Source organism: Pseudochaenichthys georgianus, unplaced genomic scaffold (assembly GCF_902827115.2).
Source record: "Pseudochaenichthys georgianus unplaced genomic scaffold, fPseGeo1.2 scaffold_417_arrow_ctg1, whole genome shotgun sequence".
NCBI classification, from domain to species: Eukaryota; Metazoa; Chordata; class Actinopteri; order Perciformes; family Channichthyidae; genus Pseudochaenichthys; species Pseudochaenichthys georgianus.
Genome location: NW_027262982.1, coordinates 119,423 through 141,637, shown reverse-complemented (window position 1 = coordinate 141,637; position 22,215 = coordinate 119,423). Strand labels below are relative to the sequence as shown.

The window sequence follows — 22,215 nt, the reverse complement described above, 5'->3', positions numbered from 1 at the left end:
ACTATATCTTGGACATATCTTTAAGATACCAAAAGTATGTGAAACTGTGTGTGTATTGATGGGGGAGGGAAGTCTCTGCAGAATGTGTGTGTGTCCAGAACTGACAACGGACACCAGATGTGTTTGTCTTGCCCCACGTAAGAGACTGTTTCCGGATCATCTCGGCTGGCGTGCGCTGATTGGCTGCGACAGGCCATCGTGTTTGTCTGGTCCAATGGATGATCCCTCTGGGAGGAGCATCCAACACAGCTCCTCCCTTTCTAACTATGAAGCCCTGTGGTGTGCTTTGTCCGGTGCTGTCAAGATGAGTAAGGTCTCCCAGCACTGGGAAGAGAGCAGGGGCGTCCCTTTAAAGGTGTATTGTATTGTTGTTTATCATTAAAACAGATTATTGTCTTAACCCTTATTCTGGTGCTCTGAATTCCTTCCTTCATAACTCTGACCCAGCTCACCAAACGACACGTGGAGTCGAGGTGGGTTTCAGACCCCTCCAACTCCTACAGGTCCAGAAGAGATTTAAATGGTCAATGAATACCAAGTTGTGGGCGGAGCCAGTGTTGTCGTCAAGTCACCAAGTCACTCTCGAGTCCCCACTTTCCGAGTCACCAAGGGAGAGTTAAAAATTATGTATTGAAGTCAATGGAGAGAGAAAACTTATCTTTCGATCCCATTTGAATTGTGCCACGAATTACACATATGATGTTTGTCAATCTTAATAAAGTATTTCCATGTCAAAAAAAGTTACAGTTTGTTGTAAAACTGTTGAAATATAAGATTATGAAAAAAACGCCACTAGAAAGACTACAAATCCTAGAGTCGCGTAAGTGATGTCACCATTGTTTTCCTCCACTAAATATAAGAGATAGATAAGATAAGTTTAACAAGATGCCTGTGTGCTTAGTACCAGGCTGTTATCATACCAGCAATGGGTCTTGCTCGTTCTTTCGCTTCCCGTCTGATGAAAGGACCAGGTGTGGCTGGATCAAGTTAGCTACCTAGCTAGTAGCTAGCACGTTAGTTAGCATTACAGCCTTGTCATTTTTATTAGCCTTAACATTAAGTAACATTAAGTAACCCAAAATGTTAAACAGTAAGAGTAGTAGTCATATTTCGTGAACCCTTTGAAGAGTACTGTCACCGGTGTGATCATTCTATAATACACCATTTAAGCCCGGGGGAGAAATGCTAACGCTAATGCTACATTAGCATCGGCGATCTTTTCTACTTCATGCTATCTGCACAAATGGTTGACATTAAACATTAAAAAGATCAGGCAGTTCAGAGAGAATCAAAGGAAGGTAGGCAGGCAGCTTTGCATGACATTATTCTGGACGTGTTTCATTGTGGTGATAGTGAGGGTGATAGTGAGGGTGAGCGGGTGATAGTGAGGGGAGTTAATCCCTTCTTTGGCAAGACAGTAGTGACGGCCATCTTGGTGACGTGTGTTGTTCTGAGAGTCTGCGAGACCAGAGATGGAGTTCATTCAGCGTTTCACACAAACAAATGTGTTACTTCACAGTTTTACGACACATTTCTTTTGTTTTGACTTGCAAAATTATCTTTTAAATTGACAAACATCATATGTGTAATTCGTGTCACAATTCAAACGGGATCAAAAGATAATCTTTCTCTCTCCATTGACTTCAATAAATACTTTTTCCTAAATAAGGTCCCATGGAGGTCCACCGGAAGGGGAGCGACTTCGCCACTCTATAGTTGCGATTCTGTCCGTCAAAATGACGGGCAGCGAAAAAGTCTAGCGCAACCTCTGCTCTGGATACACATTGTCTTTCTCTTCAGTAGAAACTGATATCCATTTCCTATAAAAGATCTCTTGGTTAATTCTCACAATCATCATATTTCATTTACCTCACCTTTTATAAACACTACAATGAGACGCTTCACTCTCCTGTTTCAAAAACACAAGTTTGCAATGAAATCATTTGGCAGTTATTTTTTTTATTCTTATTCAATGCTGCATGGTTCCAGAAATACTCCAACTGAATAATCCTAATTCGGATTCAGACTCAAGGTTTGTTTTTTTTGGGGGGGTTTCTGGCGGCTCATCTGAATCCGTTTTTGTCCGGTTTTTTATGCCTCCGGGTCCTCCGGCTGCTCCGGGTCCTCCGGCTGATCCGGCGCCGGCTCCACCTTCAGCTTCAGCTCCACCTCCACAGGGAAATGGTCACTGATCCTCTTTGCCTGAGAGAAACAGAGAAAACATTTTCGGAACTCAATTTCAATTAGTTGTTCTTCCAACTTGGCCTACAGAACAAAGTCTCAGTTTAACTTCTAACAGGTGGTTTCTTCGCACAAGATGTTTTTTAGACCGTCAAAAAACTATTCATAAAAATAAAAGTATCAAGCATTACTTAATCTAGTAATCTAGTAATCTAGTTCCTGGCTGTAGTGACTACTCCTGTCAACTCTCGCATCTCTGCACGCCTAATAACTTCATCTGTTCATCTGTTATCAGCTCAATATAATGATTTGCATTACAGACAGAAAACTGCACTCTTTTTGCGCCCAAATTGCACCCCTAATTAATACACCTGTATTAAATATGTTGAATTTACATTTACTGTCGGGCTATGTTCCACAGTCATTTAAAGTAGCTGTAATTAAACCTATTATAAAAACAACAAACCTTGATCCTGAGGTTATGGTCAACTACAGGCCAATATCAAACATTCCCTTCCTCTCAAAAATCCTCGAGAAAGCAGTGGCCTCACAATTGTGTGCATTTATAAATACAAATGGTTTATTTGAGAAATTCCAGTCAGGTTTTAGAAAACATCATCGCACAGAGACAGCACTGGTTAAAGTCACAAATGGCCTGCTTTGTGCATCTGATAATGGACTTGCCTCTATCCTGGTTCTGTTAGATCTGAGTGCTGCCTTTGACACATTGACCATAACATACTACTCCAAAGAAAAGAGTGTTTGATAGGTATAAGGGGAACTGCACTAAGCTGGTTCAGGTCTTATCTATCAAAACGGTCTCAGTTTGTATCTGTCAACGATGAATCCTCATTACAAACTACAGTCAGTCATGGAGTACCGCAAGGCTCTGTACTTGGACCCATCCTGCTCATCATATATGCTACCATTGGGCAATATCATAAGGAATAACTCCATCAATTGTCATTGTTATGCAGATTATACACAATTGTATCTATCAATTAAACCAGATGTACAATTTGCATTAGTTAAACTGAAAGAATGCCTCACAGACTGAAAGACATGGATGACCAGCAACTTTCTATTATTAAACTCCGACAAAACAGAAGTCATTATATTTGGCACCTTCGGAACAAACTGTCCAACAACAACATTTCTTCGAATTGTATTACCAAGTCTTGGTGTTATCTTTGACGAGAATTTGTCTTTTAAATCCCATATAAAGCAAATTTCAAGGACTGCCTACTTCCATCCACGGAATATTGCAAAAAATCAGGCACATCCTAAATCACAACAATGCAGAAACACTAATCCATGCTTTTATCCCCTCCAGGCTGGATTATTGCAATTCCCTTTCATCAGGCTGTCCAAACTCATCATTAAAGACCCTTCAATTCATACAAAATGCTGCAGCACGGGTTTTAACAGGAACGAAGAAGATGGACCGCATCACTCCTGTTTGAGCAGCCTTGCACTGGCTACCAGTTAAGTCCAGGATTGATTTTAAAATACTTTTACTCACATACAAAGCGCTAAATGGTCAGGGACCATCCTACCTCCAGGATCTTTTAATCTCCTATTGCCCCTCTAGGGCATTAACGTCCCAGAGTGCAGGTCTGTTGGTTGTCCCAGAGTCCACAAAAAAAGGTCAGGTGCTAGAGCTTTCGGCTACCAAGCCCCGTTCCTCTGGAATCAACTTCCAGTGCTGATTAGGGAGGCAGACGGTGTCCACACATTTGAGAGCAGGCTAAAGACTTTCCTCTTTAGTACAGCGTACAGTTAAGACTGGTTTCAAACCCCCCTTTATGCATCCTCATGGACCCTTCGTTTTATGGAATTGTATTTATTGTACTCTCACTGTATTTGTGTTATTGTGTTATGTTGCTTTTTAAATTGGTATTTTCACATTGATCTTGTAAGATACGTTTGTTGTTTTTACATTGTTTTACATTGCCAATTGTGTTTGTTGACTCGTGAAGCCCTCTGAGACAAATAGGATTTGTGATTTCGGGCTATATAAATAAACTTGAATTGAATGCGCTCATCCACCGTGACATCAGACGTCAGAGCAAAGGAAACGTCTTGGAATTGCTGTTTTGTGTTGGTTACATTATCTACGGCTCACATGGAATGATCATTAAGGTCTGATGCTATTTCAAAATGTCAAATATTTCCATTGATCAAATGCTGATCTTCACTGAAATAATATGCAGTCATGCTTTATTTTAGTTCCGTACACTTGGGCTGAATGACTTTAGTTCCATGAGTGAGACTCTAAGGCTCACATGGAGGGATTTGAGGAGTCTGCCATAGCCAGATACTGTCTGTGGTTTCATTTATAACCTGTCAAGTAAGTGCTTCACATGTACTGACTTCTGAACATGCCATTTACATGTGTGTTGTTTCAATGAAATGCGTCACTCAACAAGATGCGCTGGCGAGGAGGATGTCGTGAGACAGCGTCACGCACATTTGAAGATCGAGATGAAAAAACCTTCGCCACAAATGTGCGTCTTTTCGCTTCTTATGAATTGACTCTACATGTAATCGTGACGCGGTCCAGTGTGAACGTACCTGATCGCCCAGACCATATTCCTGCCTGAAGTCAAAGACCTTAGCGCTGCCTGCCAACACTCCCTTCTCCATTTCAGTGGTGACGACAATCCTGCAGAAACAGGAAGAGAGGTGATTAAGAGAGTGTGTGTGCATGCAAGTGTCTTCATGATTATCTGTGTGTGTTCACCTGTCGTGAGCGTTGGAAGACTTTGCTGCCAGCGTAGTATCGACGCCGTTGGCGATCAGCCAGTGGAAGTTCTTGTTGGTGTTGAAGAGGCGGATTTTCTTCCAGTCTCCTGCTTTGACATGCTTGCCGTCTGCGTTGAAGTCTCCGAGCACCATGATGTTCTGCAGGCAGAGGGAAACGGCTCAAACTGATTATTTTAGAACTGGATCAGAATAATGTCATGGTAATGGACAATCTGAAAAACACAAATGTAAACGCCCCTTATCTAAATGTTGCTCTCTGTCGTCCACTCATTTTACACCAGAACAAACTGCTCTATGTGAGTCATGATGGAGAGGTCAATATTTCGAGATATTACGTTTTACTTGACAATTTATTTTGAATAATCTCTTTTGTTTTGTTCACATCGGCAGATATGGGCCTCCATAGTAATATGTTTGTAACACAGTTTAGCTAAAGAATTAAGGTGGCGTGTGTGTGTGTGTGTGTGTGTGTGTGTGTGTGTGTGTGTGTGTGTGTGTGTGTGTGTGTGTGTGTGTGTGTGTGTGTGTGTGTGTGTGTGTGTGTGTGTGTGTGTGTGTGTGTGGTGTGTGTGTGTGTGTGTGTGTGTGTGTGTGTGTGTGTGTGTGTGTGTGTGTGTGTGTGTGTCATTTTAAGGGTGGGGCGCAGCAGTGTGTGTGTGTTTCTACGGTTGTATTGCATGTCTTGTACGGGGTATTACATTGTTATTCCATTTTTGTTCGGCAGCAGCCACCACGTCAACAAGGGCATCAATTTCTTGCACAGCGGATTTCGGTTTGGTGTGAATGGGGATCAGAACAAATTCCTTACCTGGAGACCAGGAGAGAGAGAGGAGTGAATGAAGAGAGACAATTTACTTTTACATTTTGCAGGAAAAGACTTGAAACTTGAAAAAGTAGCACTGAAGCAAATGCTAGAGTTGTTTAAAGTGGTGTTGGTGACGGACAGACCTCAGGATCTCCTCTCACACAGTCTGGTGCTCAGTTCTCTAGAATAGTTGAGATAATCTACATTTCCAGTGAAAGAACAGTCTCTCCTCTATTACCGGGCTCTGTGGAGGAAAACTTGACGACGAAGGGCGGTCTGTCGAAGCCTTTGACAGTGTATTGGAAGCTGCCTTTCACGGACACCGTCTCCTTCCTGCAGAGGAAAGATGGAACTCTTTATGTTGAAGACGTCTCCAAACAGTGGATCGAGTTCATGGACTCTTTCTCATGGTCACATATTCACAACTCCTGGAGCATTTTCTATGCTGCTTACACTCTTTATCAAACACATGTTTTCTCTTTCTGCTCCCTGGTATTAACAAAGCAATCCATACAAACGATCATTTCACTGTTGGTGCTTTGTTTTTGCCCTTTTGTGTTTTACCTGTAGAGGAAGAGGTATCTCTCCTTATGGCTGAGAAATTGGAAGAAGCTGGAACCCAGGGGCAGGGGCTCACTGACGATGTAGCTGAAATGAAGAGGAGAATCTCTGGGGAAACACACACACACACACACACACACACACACACACGCACACGCACATGCACACACACACTTAGTGCTGCTGCATTTGGAAAACATAGCTTTTATATTGATGATATCCCAATTCCAATATGAAAGGAAATATATGAATGTATGATAGTATGAAGTGTGTCTGTATTAGGTCTATAGAATACTGTTTGTAGGCCAGGACTTCTCCACAATACTTCATTCAGATATTTTCACTCGTTTTGCCAAATAGTGCGATTACTGATATTTGGATATTGCAGCAGATAACATTTAGAGGAAGGAAGCAGCCCTCACAGTCTGCACGTCTGTGTGTTAGAATACTGGGTCTGCTCTTCATAAGTCTTACTTGTTAACAAGATCCTTGAGTTTTTTGGTCACTTTCCCATCTTCGTCTTGGAGCCCCTGGATCAGAATGATGTCATAGCGAAGGACAATCTGAAGAAAATGTAATTCTGATTTGTCAATTTTTCATTTCATTTCAAACCTTTATTTATACAGATAAAATCCCATTGAGATCATTGATCTCTTTTCCAAGGGAGACTTGTTCAAGTAGTTCCACATGAAACATAAAAGCATAAACAGAACAACAAAAGGACATCATACAGCATCATTTACATAATTATCCACATGAACAGGTACCAATAGCTTCTGATTGACTAGCATCCAACCGAGCTTTAAAAACATTTAGTGGCACCAGCTTGTTCAGTTTCCATTTAATTTGCAGACTATTCCAAGACAGAGGAGCTGCGCATCTAAAAGCTGTCTTCCCTAAGACAGTCCTAGCAGTTGGCACATTTTTGACAGAGGTACTAAAGGGAACAGCAGAAGAAGACAGACAGGAAGTGAACACTAAAGGGAACAGCAGAAGAAGACAGACAGGAAGTAAACACTAAAGGGAAAAGCAGAAGAAGACAGACAGGAAGTAAACACTAAAGGGAACAGCAGAAGAAGACAGACAGGAAGTAAACACTAAAGGGAACAGCAGAAGAAGACAGACAGGAAGTAAACACTAAAGGGAACAGCAGAAGAAGACAGACAGGAAGTGAACACTAAAGGGAACAGCAGAAGAAGACAGACAGGAAGTAAACACTAAAGAGAACAGCAGAAGAAGACAGACAGGAAGTAAACACTAAAGGGAACAGCAGAAGACAGACAGAAAGTAAACACTAAAAGGAAAAGCAGAAGACAGACAGGAAGTAAACACTAAAGGGAACAGCAGACGAAGACAGACAGGAAGTAAACACTAAAGGGAATAGCAGAAGAAGACAGACAGGAAGTAAACACGAAAGGGAACAGCAGAAGACAGACAGGAAGTAAACACTGAAGGGAATAGCAGAAGAAGACAGACAGGAAGTAAACACTAAAGGGAACAGCAGAAGACAGACAGGAAGTAAACACTGAAGGGAATAGCAGAAGAAGACAGACAGGAAGTAAACACTAAAGGGAACAGCAGAAGACAGACAGGAAGTAAACACTAAAGGGAACAGCAGAAGAAGATTGACAGGAAGTAAACACTAAAGGGAACAGCAGAAGAAGACAGACAGGAAGTAAACACTAAAGGGAACAGCAGACGAAGACAGACAGGAAGTAAACACTGAAGGGAATAGCAGAAGAAGACAGACAGGAAGTAAACACTAAAGGGAACAGCAGAAGAAGACAGGAAGTAAACACTAAAGGGAACAGCAGAAGAAGATTGACAGGAAGTAAACACTAAAGGGAACAGCAGAAGAAGACAGACAGGAAGTAAACACTAAAGGGAACAGCAGACGAAGACAGACAGGAAGTAAACACTGAAGGGAATAGCAGAAGAAGACAGACAGGAAGTAAACACGAAAGGGAACAGCAGAAGAAGACAGGAAGTAAACACTAAAGGGAACAGCAGAAGAAGATTGACAGGAAGTAAACACTAAAGGGAACAGCAGAAGAAGACAGACAGGAAGTAAACACTAAAGGGAACAGCAGACGAAGACAGACAGGAAGTAAACACTGAAGGGAATAGCAGAAGAAGACAGACAGGAAGTAAACACTAAAGGGAACAGCAGAAGAAGACAGACAGGAAGTAAATACTAACGGGAACAGCAGAAGAAGACAGACAGGAAGTAAACACTGAAGGGAACAGCAGAAGACAGACAGGAAGTAAACAATAAAGGGAACAGCAGAAGAAGACAGACAGGAAGAAAACACCAAAGGGAACAGCAGAAGAAGACAGACAGGAAGTAAACACTAAAGGGAACAGCAGAATAATACAGACAGGAAGTAAACACTAAAGGGCACAGCAGAAGACATACAGGAAGTAAACACTGAAGGGAACAGCAGAAGAAGACAGACAGGAAGTAAACACTAAAGGGAACAAGAGAAGAAGACAGACAGGAAGTGAACACTAAAGGGAACAGCAGAATAATACAGACAGGAAGTAAACACTAAAGGGAACAGCAGAAGAAGACAGACAGGAAGTAAATACTGAAGGTCACAGCAGAAGAAGACAGACAGAAGTTTAGTAAACGCTGCACATGTCTCCTCAAGGTGCTGAATGTTCTCTAAACGCTGCATGTCTCCTCAAGGTGCTGGATGTTCTCTAAACGCTGCATGTCTCCTCAAGGTGCTGGATGTCCTCTAAATGCTGCATGTGTTGTCAAGTTGCTGGAGATGTTTCTTCATGTGTTTTTATTAGGGCCGGGACTTTAACGCGTTAATTAAGATTAATTAATTACACAAAAATTAACACGTTAAAAAAATTAACGCATTTTAATCGCACTTTAATCGCACTTATTTTTGCACAGCGGAACGTTTCTCACTGCATGAGTTTCAGGCGTACCGATTATACTGGAGCACCAACTAACGTTCATGCCTTCAGCATGGGACTTCAAACAACAACAAACCACGGGGAACAATAGTCAAACATGAACGAACAAGCTGATGAGACCGCTTTGGTCGCCCCGTGGATGGGACATTTTGTTTTAAAAAACGGACGGATGGAAGCGTCGATAAGAGCACGGTTGTGTGCAAATTATGCAAAAAAGAATTTGCATATCACCGCAGCACATCAAGCCTAAAGTATCACCTAAATGCAAAGCATGTAGCAGCTAGCGTGGACGTTAGCCCGACTCCGAGTGCAAGGAACCACACCCTGACCCAACCCACACTCAACCAGATGACTGGTTTCAGGGCCAGGATAAGTAAGTCCACGTCTGAGAGAATAACCAACTCCCTGGCTCACTGGATTGTCACTGGGCTCGACATTAAGGACTGCCCGATGGCCCGGGGCCATCTAGTATTTAGCTCGGGCAATGAAGCCTCACCTGCTGGGTGCCCGATCGGGCAATCTATTATGCCAGTATCATGCAGCTCGCGGATCCAGTAATGAGTGACCCGACAGTAAAACTAAACATATCTATAACTAGTTACGGTAGTTTGAGAGGTAATTAAAATAGCTACGTGTGATATTCTAACCTGAAGTGTGTGTTTTGTTCCGCTCACCGCTGCATGTGGTTATGCAGAGCTGCGTGTCGAGTCTCGACTCGTCAGCAGCAGCTGATCTCTCTCTCCCGTCAGATTAGACTTCACTCGCGTTTATGTCCATATCGATCAGATCCAGCTAGTTCTAGCTAATGATATGACCAGTGATGTAGTGGGCGTTGGACACGGGGGTACGCTGTACCCCCACTTATTTGGAGCATGATCTTTTTTGTAATAGTCTAATAAATATAAAATCATTGCCAGTCTTATCAGTTGCAAGTGTGTATTTGTTGTAATAATGACAAAAACATAATACATTTCACAGTAATTATAATAAAAAATAAAAACGATTTCCTTAAAGAATTATGATTAGTCATCACGCTCGTGACCCCGCGGCGAGCTGGGGGTGTGTCAGTGACACACCCACGGCCAGTTTACCGCCCGCCAATTTTGCCGCAGCTCTTTCCCTCAAGAACGCTAACGAAAAAGCTCTATAATGGCAGGCAAACATTTTTTACTTGACTTCTTTTCTAAAAAGAATATAATTCACAAGAAGAAAGAGTCTAGCAGCACTGAAGCTACAAGTGAAGCTGTTACTAGTACTACAGTACATCATCAGAAGAGCCGCCTAAAGACGTGGATAATGCTAGCTAACGTGCACGTTAGCTGCGCTAGCAACGTTCCCCTGGCTAGCTCAAGCTCACCTTTCCCAGAGGTATGGACGGAGAAGATGTGGCGGAGGAAACAAGAGGCATACCCGTGGATAGACTGCAAAGCTGGGAAACTGGGCTGCAAAGTTTGTTCATCCATATCTGATGCATCAGTCTTCAAAACGCAAGGTGTGTGTGTGTGTGTGTGTGTGTGTGTGTGTGTGTGTGTGTGTGTGTGTGTGTGTGTGTGTGTGTGTGTGTGTGTGTGTGTGTGTGTGTGTGTGTGTGTGTGTGTGTGTGTGTGTGTGTGTGTGTGTGTGTGTGTGTGTGTGTGTGTGTGTGTGTGTGTGTGTGTGTGTGTGTGTGTGTGTGTGTGTGTGTGTGTGTGTGAAAAAAGCAGCGCTGTCTGCTTATTTGCAATGTAGGCTAGGCCTAATCAGAATAATTTCCAGTCCAGATTCAATGTTTGCATTAGTAGGCTATATATATTTTTCGTTTTGTTTATTTAATAAGTTAATTTCAGGACAACTTTGGGAATTGTGTTTGTTTGTTATGAGTTTTAAATAGATTTTGAAAGTGGAGATAGAGAGAGAGAAAAGCAGCGCTGTCTGCTTAGTTGCAATACTGTAGTTTATGCAATTTAGGCCTATACATTGTTTATGTAACGTATGTGCCAGTGTGTCCATGGTTTTGAGTCTGTGTGTGTCTGTTGAGCACAGCGCCGTCTGCTTTTTGCAGTACAGTAAGTAAAGTAGGACTAATCATACCGGTAGTTTCTGTGGACCTGTCTGCCCGTTTTGTGAGTGCACTGCGCGCGTGCGCACTTGTTTGGAATAGTTTGGGATGACCTCATTTAAAATAGCGCTACACCACTGGATATGACTACCTGCTTATTAAAAGACAACTACACAATAAGTGTCGCTATGCAACTGGATGAGGCCACAAAGTATAGCGCAGCATTATGCATGTGTTTACATGCCCACCGGAACCCCGGGGCATTACCAACAGATCAACGCACAATCAACCCATACAGGACATCTCTTTCTCCACATCAAGTGTTAGACATTAGAGTTGACTATTCTTGTCTGTCACATACTATTCTTGTCTGTCACATACTCTTCTTGTCTGTCACATAAGTGGCGCAACTGAAGCGGTATTGCTCTAAAGGGAAATTATTTTGACCGAAGATATTTAGATTTGCCGGCTAACGGGAACTCTGACGTGTGCTTCGCGGATGCGCTCGGCTCCTCTCGACTGCTGCTCGGGTCTGCTCGGTCAGCTTCCGGATGAGGAGGCATTCGTTCGACCACCTTACAGTAGTTAACATTACACACATTTTTAACAGGGGCCATAATAGTGTAAATAATGTTTGTTTTGGCAGTTATAACTGAATGTAATGTTTTCTACTTTTTTCCATCTGGGAAGGCATTTGCCTTCATCAGATGGAAAGTGTTTTGACCAACAACTTAAGTATTTCTTATAGCTATGCAGGGCATGCAAGCGAGCAAACACAAACAAGAACAAACAAACAAGTGAAATGAAGAATAAAATTGAAATTGTACAATATAATATTGTGGTGGTTCATCTTATAATTCAGTCTAGAGAACGCACCAGACAGCATCTAAGACCTGCACACATCTAAATGTTCTAGGGGGACGGAGGCCCCCCAAACCCTTCGTGCCATTTTGTCCGTGTGCATTTTTCAGGGCAATCTCTATTGGGCTCAGGGCCATCTGTAAATTAAATTAGCTTAGATGGCCCACAGGGCCAAAATCCTTAATGTCATGCACTCGACTGTAGACCACTTGGAGTAAAATCCATGTGAAAATTGCTTCTCACTGTTCTCAGGTCAAATATGTATATTTGATTAAAAATGCGATTAATTTCGATTAATTAATTACAAAGCCTCTAATTAATTAGATTAATTTTTTTAATCGAGTCCCGGCTCTAGTTTTTATATCTGCTTCCTTTCTGAAGCTGCAGCGAGTTTCTCCTGATGGAAGAGTTTGGGGCCGTAGCGGCACGTTTACACCTGCTGGCCACCGTAGCTGTTCAGTGCTGCACTTCAGCATTATGTTTACAATGACCATTACCTCACAAAACAATCATTGATTCCCAAGAAAAGGAAACTCAAACAGGAAGTGGGTTACTATGTTTCACTTGCCAGGATACAGTCAAAACAACGAAGAACAGATAAGTATTGGATACCAAGTTGAGTTTCAGACCTTTTTGATGTGGTTCATCACAAAGTCATCTTTGGATTTCTTGGTTCCAAAGTTTTCGATGTTGAAGGCTCCAATCAGCAGACAGGAGGTCACATGCAGCAGGGCCAAGAAGAGACCCAGAGCACCGAGCAGACGCATCCTGGGACTAACAGAGACATGTTTAAAATACTTGGTAATCAAATCAAACTTTGTTTAAATTGCACTTTTCAAACACAAAGGTAACTCAAAGTGACTCGTTTGTTTTCCCACAATGTCCTCTTTGGGTCAAAATGCAGTTATTATATTAAGAATATTAAATATTTGCTTTAACTGATTGGTAAAGTCACGAAACAAAAATGAACTCCAACATATTGTAATAGATTTCAGTCGTCTTAGGAGGACGGGGTGTCAGCCTTCTTACTGAGTGTCCAACACTGTTCAACAAATACTTTCACTTACGCAATTTCATTGTGAAGTAACTAAGTAGATTTACTCAAAGACTGTACTTAAGTACAATCTTGAGGTACTTGTACTTTACTTGAGTATTTTATGTTCTGCTACTGTGTACTTCTACTCCACTACAGTTCTGAGGTACATGGTGTACTTGTACTCCACTACATGTATTTAATCCCTTTAGTGAGCTTGTGGATTTACTCCAGGTGGAACTAAAGTCTGATTTAACACTTGATTAGATTTCACATCATTCATCCAGATCTGTGAAGCTACCCTGCAGTCTACAAAGTCATTCAAACTAGCTGCACCTTCACCAGCTTTGAGAACACTTTCATGATCAATCATTATAAAACATGTCATATATATTATTCTGAAATGGACCAATCTGCACAACGACTACTTTCACTGTCTTTCACTATATTTTGATGAGAATACTTTCCTACTTTCACTTGAGGAACATTTTGAATGCAGGACTTTTACTGTAACTAGTATTCCTACACTCTGGTACTTCTACTTTTACTCAAGTACAAGACCTGTGTACTTCTACTTTTACTCAAGTACAATTTCTGAGTACTTCTACTTTTACTCAAGTACAAGACCTGAGTACTTCTACTTTTACTCAAGTACAAGACCTTTGTACTTCTACTTTTACTCAAGTACAAGATCTGAGTACTTCTCCCACCTCTGAATATATCTGTAAACCAAAGGTACTCACGTTGAAGGGTCTTGAGTGTGATATCAGCTCAGCTCACAGATCCTCCAATGCCTGGTCGTAAGGTCTGGATTTGGAAAGAGAGAGAGAGAGAGAGAGAGAGAGAGAGAGAGAGAGAGAGAGAGAGAGAGAGAGAGAGAGAGTAAAAATCCACTAAATAACCTCAACACCTCTGTATATATGGTACTATACAGATTTAACCATCATTATATAAATATTTATATTTTTTGTATTCAAAATAGAGCAACTGTCATTCAACCAATTTGACTTTAAATGTACTATTCTGATTTACTCATTTGTAATAAATAAAATAAATAGAAACCTCTTCTCTGTAGTGTATGATTCATGCAAAACAAATTCACTTAACCCTTAGATTTCTATCCACCAGGGCGTGCAATGATTTTGCCTTTTTCACTGACAAAATTCAGAAAATCAGACAAGCAGTCAGTGCCTCTGCATCAGGAACAGCAAATGTGCTGTCTCTGTGTCCACTTAACATCAATTCAGACATCATGACACAATTCCATCAGATTAATGATAAAAACCTCGAGGACATTATACAACTTCTGAAATCCTCCTCCTGCTGCCTTGATATTATTCCAACAGGATTTTTCAAAGATGTTTTTCGTTGCATGGCCTCAGATCTACTTCATCTAGTAAACAAATCTCTTCACTCAGGTGTTTTTCCACAGGTCCTGAAAACTGCAGTCATTAAACCGCTCTTAAAAAAGAATAATCTAGATGCTTCAGTAATGAACAATTACAGGCCCATATCAAACCTGCCATTTCTAGGTGAGATCATTGAAAAAGTTGTTTTTCAACAGTTGAGTAAGTTCTTGCATTTAAATAACTGTTTGGATGTGTTCCAGTCAGGCTTTCGTCCAAACCACAGCACTGAGACTGCTCTTGTAAAGGTCTTTAACGACATCCACTTAAACACAGACAGTGGCAGAACTTCAGTGTTAGTATTATTAGATCTCAGTGCTGCGTTTGACACTGTTGACCACAGCATATTACTAGACCGACTGGAGAACTGGGTGGGACTTTCGGAAACAGTTCTAAATTGGTTTGAATCCTACTTAAAGGACATAAACAGCTTTGTTTCTATAGGTAAATACACATCTGAGTTGACAAATATGACATGTGGGGTTCCTCAAGGCTCCATCTTGGGGCCTCTTCTCTTTAACATCTACATGCTACCACTGGCTCAGATAATGAAGAACAACAAAATAAGTTACCATAGCTATGCAGATGACACACAAATGTACGTAACAATTTCACCAGGAGACTATGCTCCAATTCAAACACTGAGTAAGTGCATTGAACAAATCAATGACTGGATGTGTCCGAACTTTCTCCAATTAAACAAAGACAAAACTGAGGTAATGGTTTTTGGAGCCAAGCCATTATGAACCATCCAGATCTCTCAGGTCTTCAGGGACTGGTCAGCTTTCTGTCCCCAGAGTCAGAACTAAACATGGAGAAGCAGCGTTCAGTTATTATGCTCCAAACATCTGGAACAAACTCCCAGAAACCTGCAGGTCCGCTGCAGCTCTGACTACTTTTAAATCCAGCAAGAAGACTTTTATTTTTGTCGCTGCTTTTAATTGAACTTAAACTGCACTGTAACTTTTATCCATGTACTTTTTCTTGTAATGTTTAATTGAACTATTCATATTTTAGAATGCACTGTAACTTTTATCCATGTATTTTTCCTTAATGTTTATTTTATTAGCTTTTCTTTTTTAATGCTTAATGTCTTTCATTTTTTTTTGTAAAGCACTTTGAATTGCCTTGCGTTGAAAAGTGCTATATAAATAAACTTGCCTTGCCTTGCCTTGCCTTGCCTTGCCTTGCCTTGCCTTGCCTTAGATGCATAAGTGGGTATTTTTTTACCCGGTGAGGTGGTTTTCTTGAAGTATCTTTGTAATTACATTTTTTTTATCATTTCATATTCCAGCTATTCCTCAAAAAACTTGTTTTGGATATCATGCCATTCACATTTTAAATGTAAATGTTATACATTTTAAGAAATTGTAGTTTTTGTATTACTACCCCAAGCTTCTATAAGTGGGTCTATGGAATTTCGTTTTTTTTTCAAAATGTAAAAGAAAATTCAAAAATTCAAAATACTGAAAAATTAAATATAAAATATTTCTAGTGTGAACCAAAATATGATACTAAATATTATGTGATCTTTCTTAACCAAAATGGCATAAAAACACACATTATTCTAATACGGGTCCTTTTTGACCCACTTATGGAAGAGTGTAGGGTCCAGTCACTCTCAAGGGTTAAGATGTTGAAATATATATATAAATATATATATATATATAATAACGCGTTAACGCAAAAAAAAATTAACGCCACTAATTATTTGAACGCGATTAACGCATGTGTATTTTTTGTCCTCGGCCGCCCCGTAGTTTCAGAGCGCATCGAGTTTAAAATACCATCTACAAGCTGATGCTGCTGACAGCCCCGCTCCTGCCGCCCGCTTGTAGCAGACCACACCTCCACGCTCACCGGCAGGCACCGACTGGCCATCGGGAGGACCGGGAGGGTGTGTGTATGTGTGGCCCGAGCGAGCGAGAGAGAGACCTTACGTGCATTACCGTACCGCAGTGTGAACGCGGCTATTGTTGTTGTTAGCATCTGGTGCTAGCTAGCATCTGGTGCTAGCTAGCTGCGCTAACGGATATAAGGAGCTGTTTAAATGAAAACAGAGGAGCGCCCTATCCACACAACTGCGCCGAGCACTTGACTTTATGCAGGAAGCAGACAGCGGGACATTGTACGAGAAGTCAGCACACTCATGATTGCAGCAACATGATTGCAGCGTCCAGGCAGCTCCCGTTCGAGCATATGCTGCACATAGCTCCAACGATCACACACACACACACACACACACACACACACACACACACACACACACACACACAATTTGTATTGTATGAGAGAGGTTCCAGGTTGAATTGAGGCGAATATTTGTAATGTTCAGAGGTTGTTGTGTTTAATATTCATGAGAATATTTGTCATTGTTCAAATGATAATAAACATTAGCATAAAGCATATTTGTCCACTCATATGTTGATAAGAGTATTAAAAACTTGAAAAATATTCCTCTAAGGTACATTTAGAACAGATACAAAATGTGCGATTAATTTGCGATTAATCGCGATTAACTATGGACAATCATGCGATTAATCGCGATTAAATATTTTAATCGACTGACAGCCCTAATATATATATATATATATAGATATAGATATAATTGATATGATAGATGAGTATTTTCTGTTTTAGCCTGTTCTCTATTCTTCCCAGTAGGTGGCGACAAAAAGCACGTTTTATCCCCAGAAGAAAACGCCTTACGCGCTACGTCATCACGCAGCAGCCACAACCCGGAAGTAAACACCCAGCTGTTATTTTGAAGCTAGTTTTTATCAGCACATGTAGCATCGGCAGATGGGGAATAAAGCGGTGTTTTATCATGCTGGTTCCGGAGTAGAGACTGAGTCGACAGAGGCTTCGGGAGATTTCATTCTCCTTCACTTTCCTCCGGTCCGAGAGCTCAAAGTACGTGTTAGCTTAGCATCAGGAGCTAACGGTGGCTAACGAGCTGTTGTCAGTGATGGCGAGATGAAGCCTCATGAAGCTGTGAAGCTTTCCAGCCAATTGGTTCGCAAAAGGGTTCATCTCGTGCGGCTTCATCATGGGCTTCATTTGAACACAAACCCCCTGCTGGTCAAAGTGTGTAAAACAGGCAGACATCTCAACAGTGTGCTCTATCTCAGTGATTCTAAAACTGTTTTCAATAATGTACCCCCTTTGAAAAAAGAATTCAGCCATGATCAGCGCAAAAACAATTTGTTCGGGAATAAATGCCTATATAAAGAGGTACAGTACAGCGCTGCACCATCGGTGTCTGATTTATTAAAACAACAACAGTAACTGAGAAACACTTAAATGCTACATTTCAAATGTTTACAATCCATCACTAAATTCATGGCAAACCAATTTTAACATCATGCGATAACACAGAGACGACATTAGCTGCATTGAACTGATCTTTTTAATAAGTTGTACTTAATGTAGTGAAACATGGGATTGAGCTTCACTGAGGATCTTTGTCATTCTCAGTGACAGGAAGGCCACTGCAGCTATTACACTTAGTGTTTTGAAATATGTGTAACTCTGTTAATATAAAACCCACACTGCTGAAACTTCCTTACATTTCCTAAAAAACTAACATAAAAATAAATCTCAGTACCCTGCAGTACTCCAACGTACCCCTAGGGGTTCGCGTACCCCCATTTGAGAACCACTGCTTTATCTCATACCGAGTTCCCAATGAGTAAAGCCTTAGAATAACTCTAAACAACGAACATTAAATCATATTTTCATGTTAACAATATTGTATTTATTCCAGTTGAATGATTGTGATTGAAAAGCCTAAGGAGGCTGGTAAACATTGCAAAGAGGGATTTGTATTCCTTAATAATATTCATAAACTTAACCATGTTGTAGCCTGAGAAAGGCTAAACCATATCAAAGACTACATTTATTAACTACATTATCTCATTTAGCTGTAGCTTTTATAAACAACAACAAATACGTATTGTTCAGTCGTTGAACCAGGAACCCTGCGTCATGAGTCAACTGCTTTCCAGCTGAGCCACAGCACACACACTGAGTCTCCCTGAAAACACTGCAACATATTTATTCCTGTATTTATTTATTTATTTATTCATGTTTTTATTCCTACATTTATTTATGCTTGTATCTATTTATACTTATGGCATGTTCCGACCTCTATATGAGTGAGGGACTGAGCTCTCTTGATTCCATCGTGTCACCGGGCCCGGGTACAGGAGGGGTAATATGGTTCTTGTTAGAGAATATTTTAATGACATCTGTGCAGGGGAGAATGTTAGTGTTTTCCTATGTGTCCTGCCTGCAACTTAGAGCAGGGCACAGGTCAAAGGTCCTGCCTTCCTGTGGGGGAGTGTGGACCACGCGCGCAGATGACTTTAACAGACTTTCTTTGTCTCTAAACATGTGTTATATCGATTATGATGGAAAGAGCGCGAATATAGGCCACTCCTATATTCTCTGTGTATAATTGCACTGTTCTGCTCTGAAATGGGCAGTATTGTCTTGCTAATATCGATGCTATCCAGATTGCATATAATGCATGTCAAGTTGATCAACAGATTGTATTATTCTCCAATGCAATAACGGTACTGAAATGAAGGCTATAAGGGCATTAATATAATGGGAGCCCTTTTTTTAAGTAACTAAAACGTTACTTTTCACAGTAACGCATTACTTTTTGGTGTAAGTAATCAGTAAAGTAACTGAGTTACTTTTTAAATTAAGTAACTAGTAATGGTAACTAGTTACTGGTTTTCAGTAACTAGCACAACACTGCTCATACGAGACCTTTGCTTTGAGACGCTGGAAGAAGAACACATTAAACAATAGTACTTTAGTATAAAAGCAATTTTATCCAGTTTTTATTGTTTTTTTCGAACTACTAAAACGTGTTATTCGATGACATCGAGTTTTACTATTGGAAATATAAAATAAAAGCAGTTTAGGGTCGATATGTAAAGCTAGATCTCTCAAAGATCCCTGTTAATATTCTTTTTCATTATTGCTTGCCTTTTTTACCTGCTATGCACCTGTTGCTGTAATAATGTTAGTTTATTACTAAGAAAGGAATTCAGATTAATATAAAAGCTAAATGTTCCCACTCCGCTCCCTCCACTGGCTTCCGGTAACTGCTAGAATCCACTTCAAGACACTGGTACTTGCGTACCATGCTGCGAATGGATCTGGCCCTTCCTACATCCAGGACATGGTTAAACCGTACACCCCAGCACGTGCTCTACGCTCTGCCAGACGACTCGCTGCACCCTCGCTGCGAGGGGGACCCAAGTTCCCATCAGCAGAAACACGTGGGTTTGCTATCCTGGCTCCAAAATGGTCGACTGAGCTCCCCATTGACATCAGGACGGCAGAAAGCTTACACACCTTCCAGACTGAAAACTCATCTCTTTCGACTCCACCTCGAGGATAGAACTACTAACAAAGCACTTATATACTAACAAAGGGCTGGCTCCTCTAAAGCCAGTTGAGTAGCACTTGAAATGTTTGGCTCTATGAAACCTGATGTACTTTATGATTCTGTTTTCCTCAAGGTTGTGTCTTCCTGGTCGAATGCACTTATTGTAAGTCGCTTTGGATAAAAGCGTCAGCTAAATGTGATGTAATATATATATATATGACAATATGTACACAACATATAATAATGTGAGATACTGAGTACAAATACAAGGTTGGCCTGGTTAATAATTAGCTGTTTTATATAGTTGATAGAACATCTGACTGTGTTGTTGATTTAGTAAAAGGTGTAAACAGCGGATAAATACAAGCGGACATTTGTGAGTTCATTTTAAATGGACAATATCAATGACTCGTTAAAAAGAAGATTTTAATTCTGACTTATATCTGATCATAATACTTTAATCTTTTTTTGGATGTGTACTTATTTGTAATGCTGGGCGGTTAACCGTTTCTTACCGAATACCATGATCTTTATACTGTATAATATAAACTTTTTATAAACCGCTCGAGTGGTGCGGCAGTGAAATGAGTCCCCAGGCCTTGCTGACCGGACAATCATCCCATAATTATTCTCTGTAAAACAAAGCTGTCTCTATCGTCTCTCTCTCAAACCAAAATGCAGATTTCCCCCTAAAATGTTAAAGTGAGTACTTCTACTTTTACTCAAGTACAAGATCTGAATACTTATACTTTTACTCAAGTACAAGATCTGAGTATTTCTACTTTTACTCAAGTACAAGATCTGAATACTTCTACTTTCACTCAAGTACAAGATCTGAATACTTCTACTTTCACTCAAGTACAAGATCTGAATACTTCTACTTTTACTTAAGTACAAGATCTGAGTACTTCTCCCACCTCTGAATATATTTGTAAATCAAAAGGTACTCACGTTGAAGTGTGTAGTGTGTGATATCAGCTCAGCCCACAGATCCTCCAATGTGTTGTCGTAAAGGTCTGGATTTGTAAAAAGAGAAAGAGAGAGAGAGTCAAAATCCTGAACACAATGTGGAGAAATGAAATATAAAATGTTAAAGTGATTCCAGAAAATAATATTTCTGTTCGTCAAAAACAGTATAGTTCCTCCAGAAATGTGAGTATCAAACAGAGCGTCAGACAGCTTTGTTTTACGGAGAATAAATATGGGATGGTTATCCGGTCAGAAAGGCCTGGGGACTCATTTCACTGCCGCACCACTTGACCGGTTTATGAACAGTTAATATCATACGGTATAAAGATCACGGTATTCGGTAGTAGGGCTGAACATGTACCAGCCATTGTTAACCAACAAGAAGTGGCCCATGATAGAAGGTGATAGACAGATTGATCCAATCACCTGCCAAGTATCCTTGAAAGTGCCTGCCCTTTCCAAATGGCTTCCAGTGGAGCTTTAGATGCTTTGGTGAAACCATCTGAGTCAGGTTAGCAATGCTCCATCACGTGTTTCTATTACAGGGTGAGTCTTAAACTGAATTTAAAGCAACCCAACGGAAGTTTCATGTAAGTTTAGTTCTTTCACTCGTAGCTCGGGCTGCGGGGGCGCTAGAGACGGGAGCACGTTGATGCGACCTTCCTAGCCGGAGATATGGCCGCATGTTACAATAAACTTCCGTTGGGTCGCTTAAAAACAAATATCGCAAATCGAATCGCAATATCTGTCAGAAAAATCGCAATTAGATTTTTCGTGCAGCCCTATTCAGTAGGAAACGGTTTACCACCCAGCACTACAAATAAGTACACATCCAAAAAAAAGATTAACGTATTCTGATTCTGAATTGCCTTGTGTTGAAAAGTGCTCCATAAATAAACATACCTCACCTGTGCTCCTGCAGGTGTGAATGAGTGCCGCTGTGCCGCCCTCAGCTCTCAGTGAAGTCCAGCTACGCTTCCTCTGCCACGATGAGAATGTCAAGCTGCTCTGTGGGGACTGGTTCCCGATCGAGTAAGGACTTATACCCTCCGCTCGCCTGACGGGCTGGAGTTTGAAGCCTTTAATCAGATCTCCCTCCAAAATTTGTATATGCAAACGAACACGAGCGGTCCTCCAACGACACGCTACTATCGCATGAAGGCACTCAGACCCTTCATTTCCATGCGTTCACCCGGTCATTATAAGCGTTCTGTGTGCTGTCATCTCCCCATCGTTCATCAGAGACATGGCTCATAT

At 40.9% G+C, this 22,215-nt stretch overlaps 1 protein-coding gene across 2 annotated transcripts; it reads right to left on the bottom strand.

Annotated features, from left to right (window-relative positions):
* Positions 1–1,939: 1,939 nt before the first annotated feature.
* LOC117442356 (deoxyribonuclease-1-like) lies at positions 1,940–21,958 on the bottom strand. Of its 2 annotated transcripts, none has more exons than XM_071202402.1 (11): positions 21,867–21,958; positions 20,941–21,005; positions 13,920–13,983; positions 12,773–12,917; positions 6,788–6,876; positions 6,317–6,421; positions 5,991–6,085; positions 5,646–5,755; positions 4,925–5,085; positions 4,756–4,846; positions 1,940–2,202 (listed from the first exon to the last, which is right to left on the bottom strand). In XM_071202402.1, exons 4-11 carry the CDS (start codon positions 12,908–12,910, stop codon positions 2,092–2,094), a joined length of 900 nt encoding a protein of 299 aa, XP_071058503.1. In that variant the 5' UTR covers positions 12,911–12,917; positions 13,920–13,983; positions 20,941–21,005; positions 21,867–21,958; the 3' UTR covers positions 1,940–2,091. The 2 variants fall into 2 exon arrangements, with proteins under 2 accessions (XP_071058503.1, XP_071058502.1); XM_071202401.1 differs by having other exon boundaries at positions 21,862–21,945.
* Between the last annotated feature and the right edge of the window lie 257 nt (positions 21,959–22,215).

Bases quoted from the DNA above. Each gene is read 5' to 3' on its own strand.
- LOC117442356 (XM_071202402.1), bottom strand. From the start codon at position 12,910: ATGCGTCTGCTCGGTGCTCTGGGTCTCTTCTTGGCCCTGCTGCATGTG. The intron at 6,086-6,316 runs GTAAAACACAAA...TTTCCTCTGCAG, and splicing joins AGATACCTCTTCCTCTACAG to GAAGGAGACGGTGTCCGTGA. The intron at 5,756-5,990 runs GTAATAGAGGAG...CCTGGTCTCCAG, and splicing joins GTTTTCCTCCACAGAGCCCG to GTAAGGAATTTGTTCTGATC.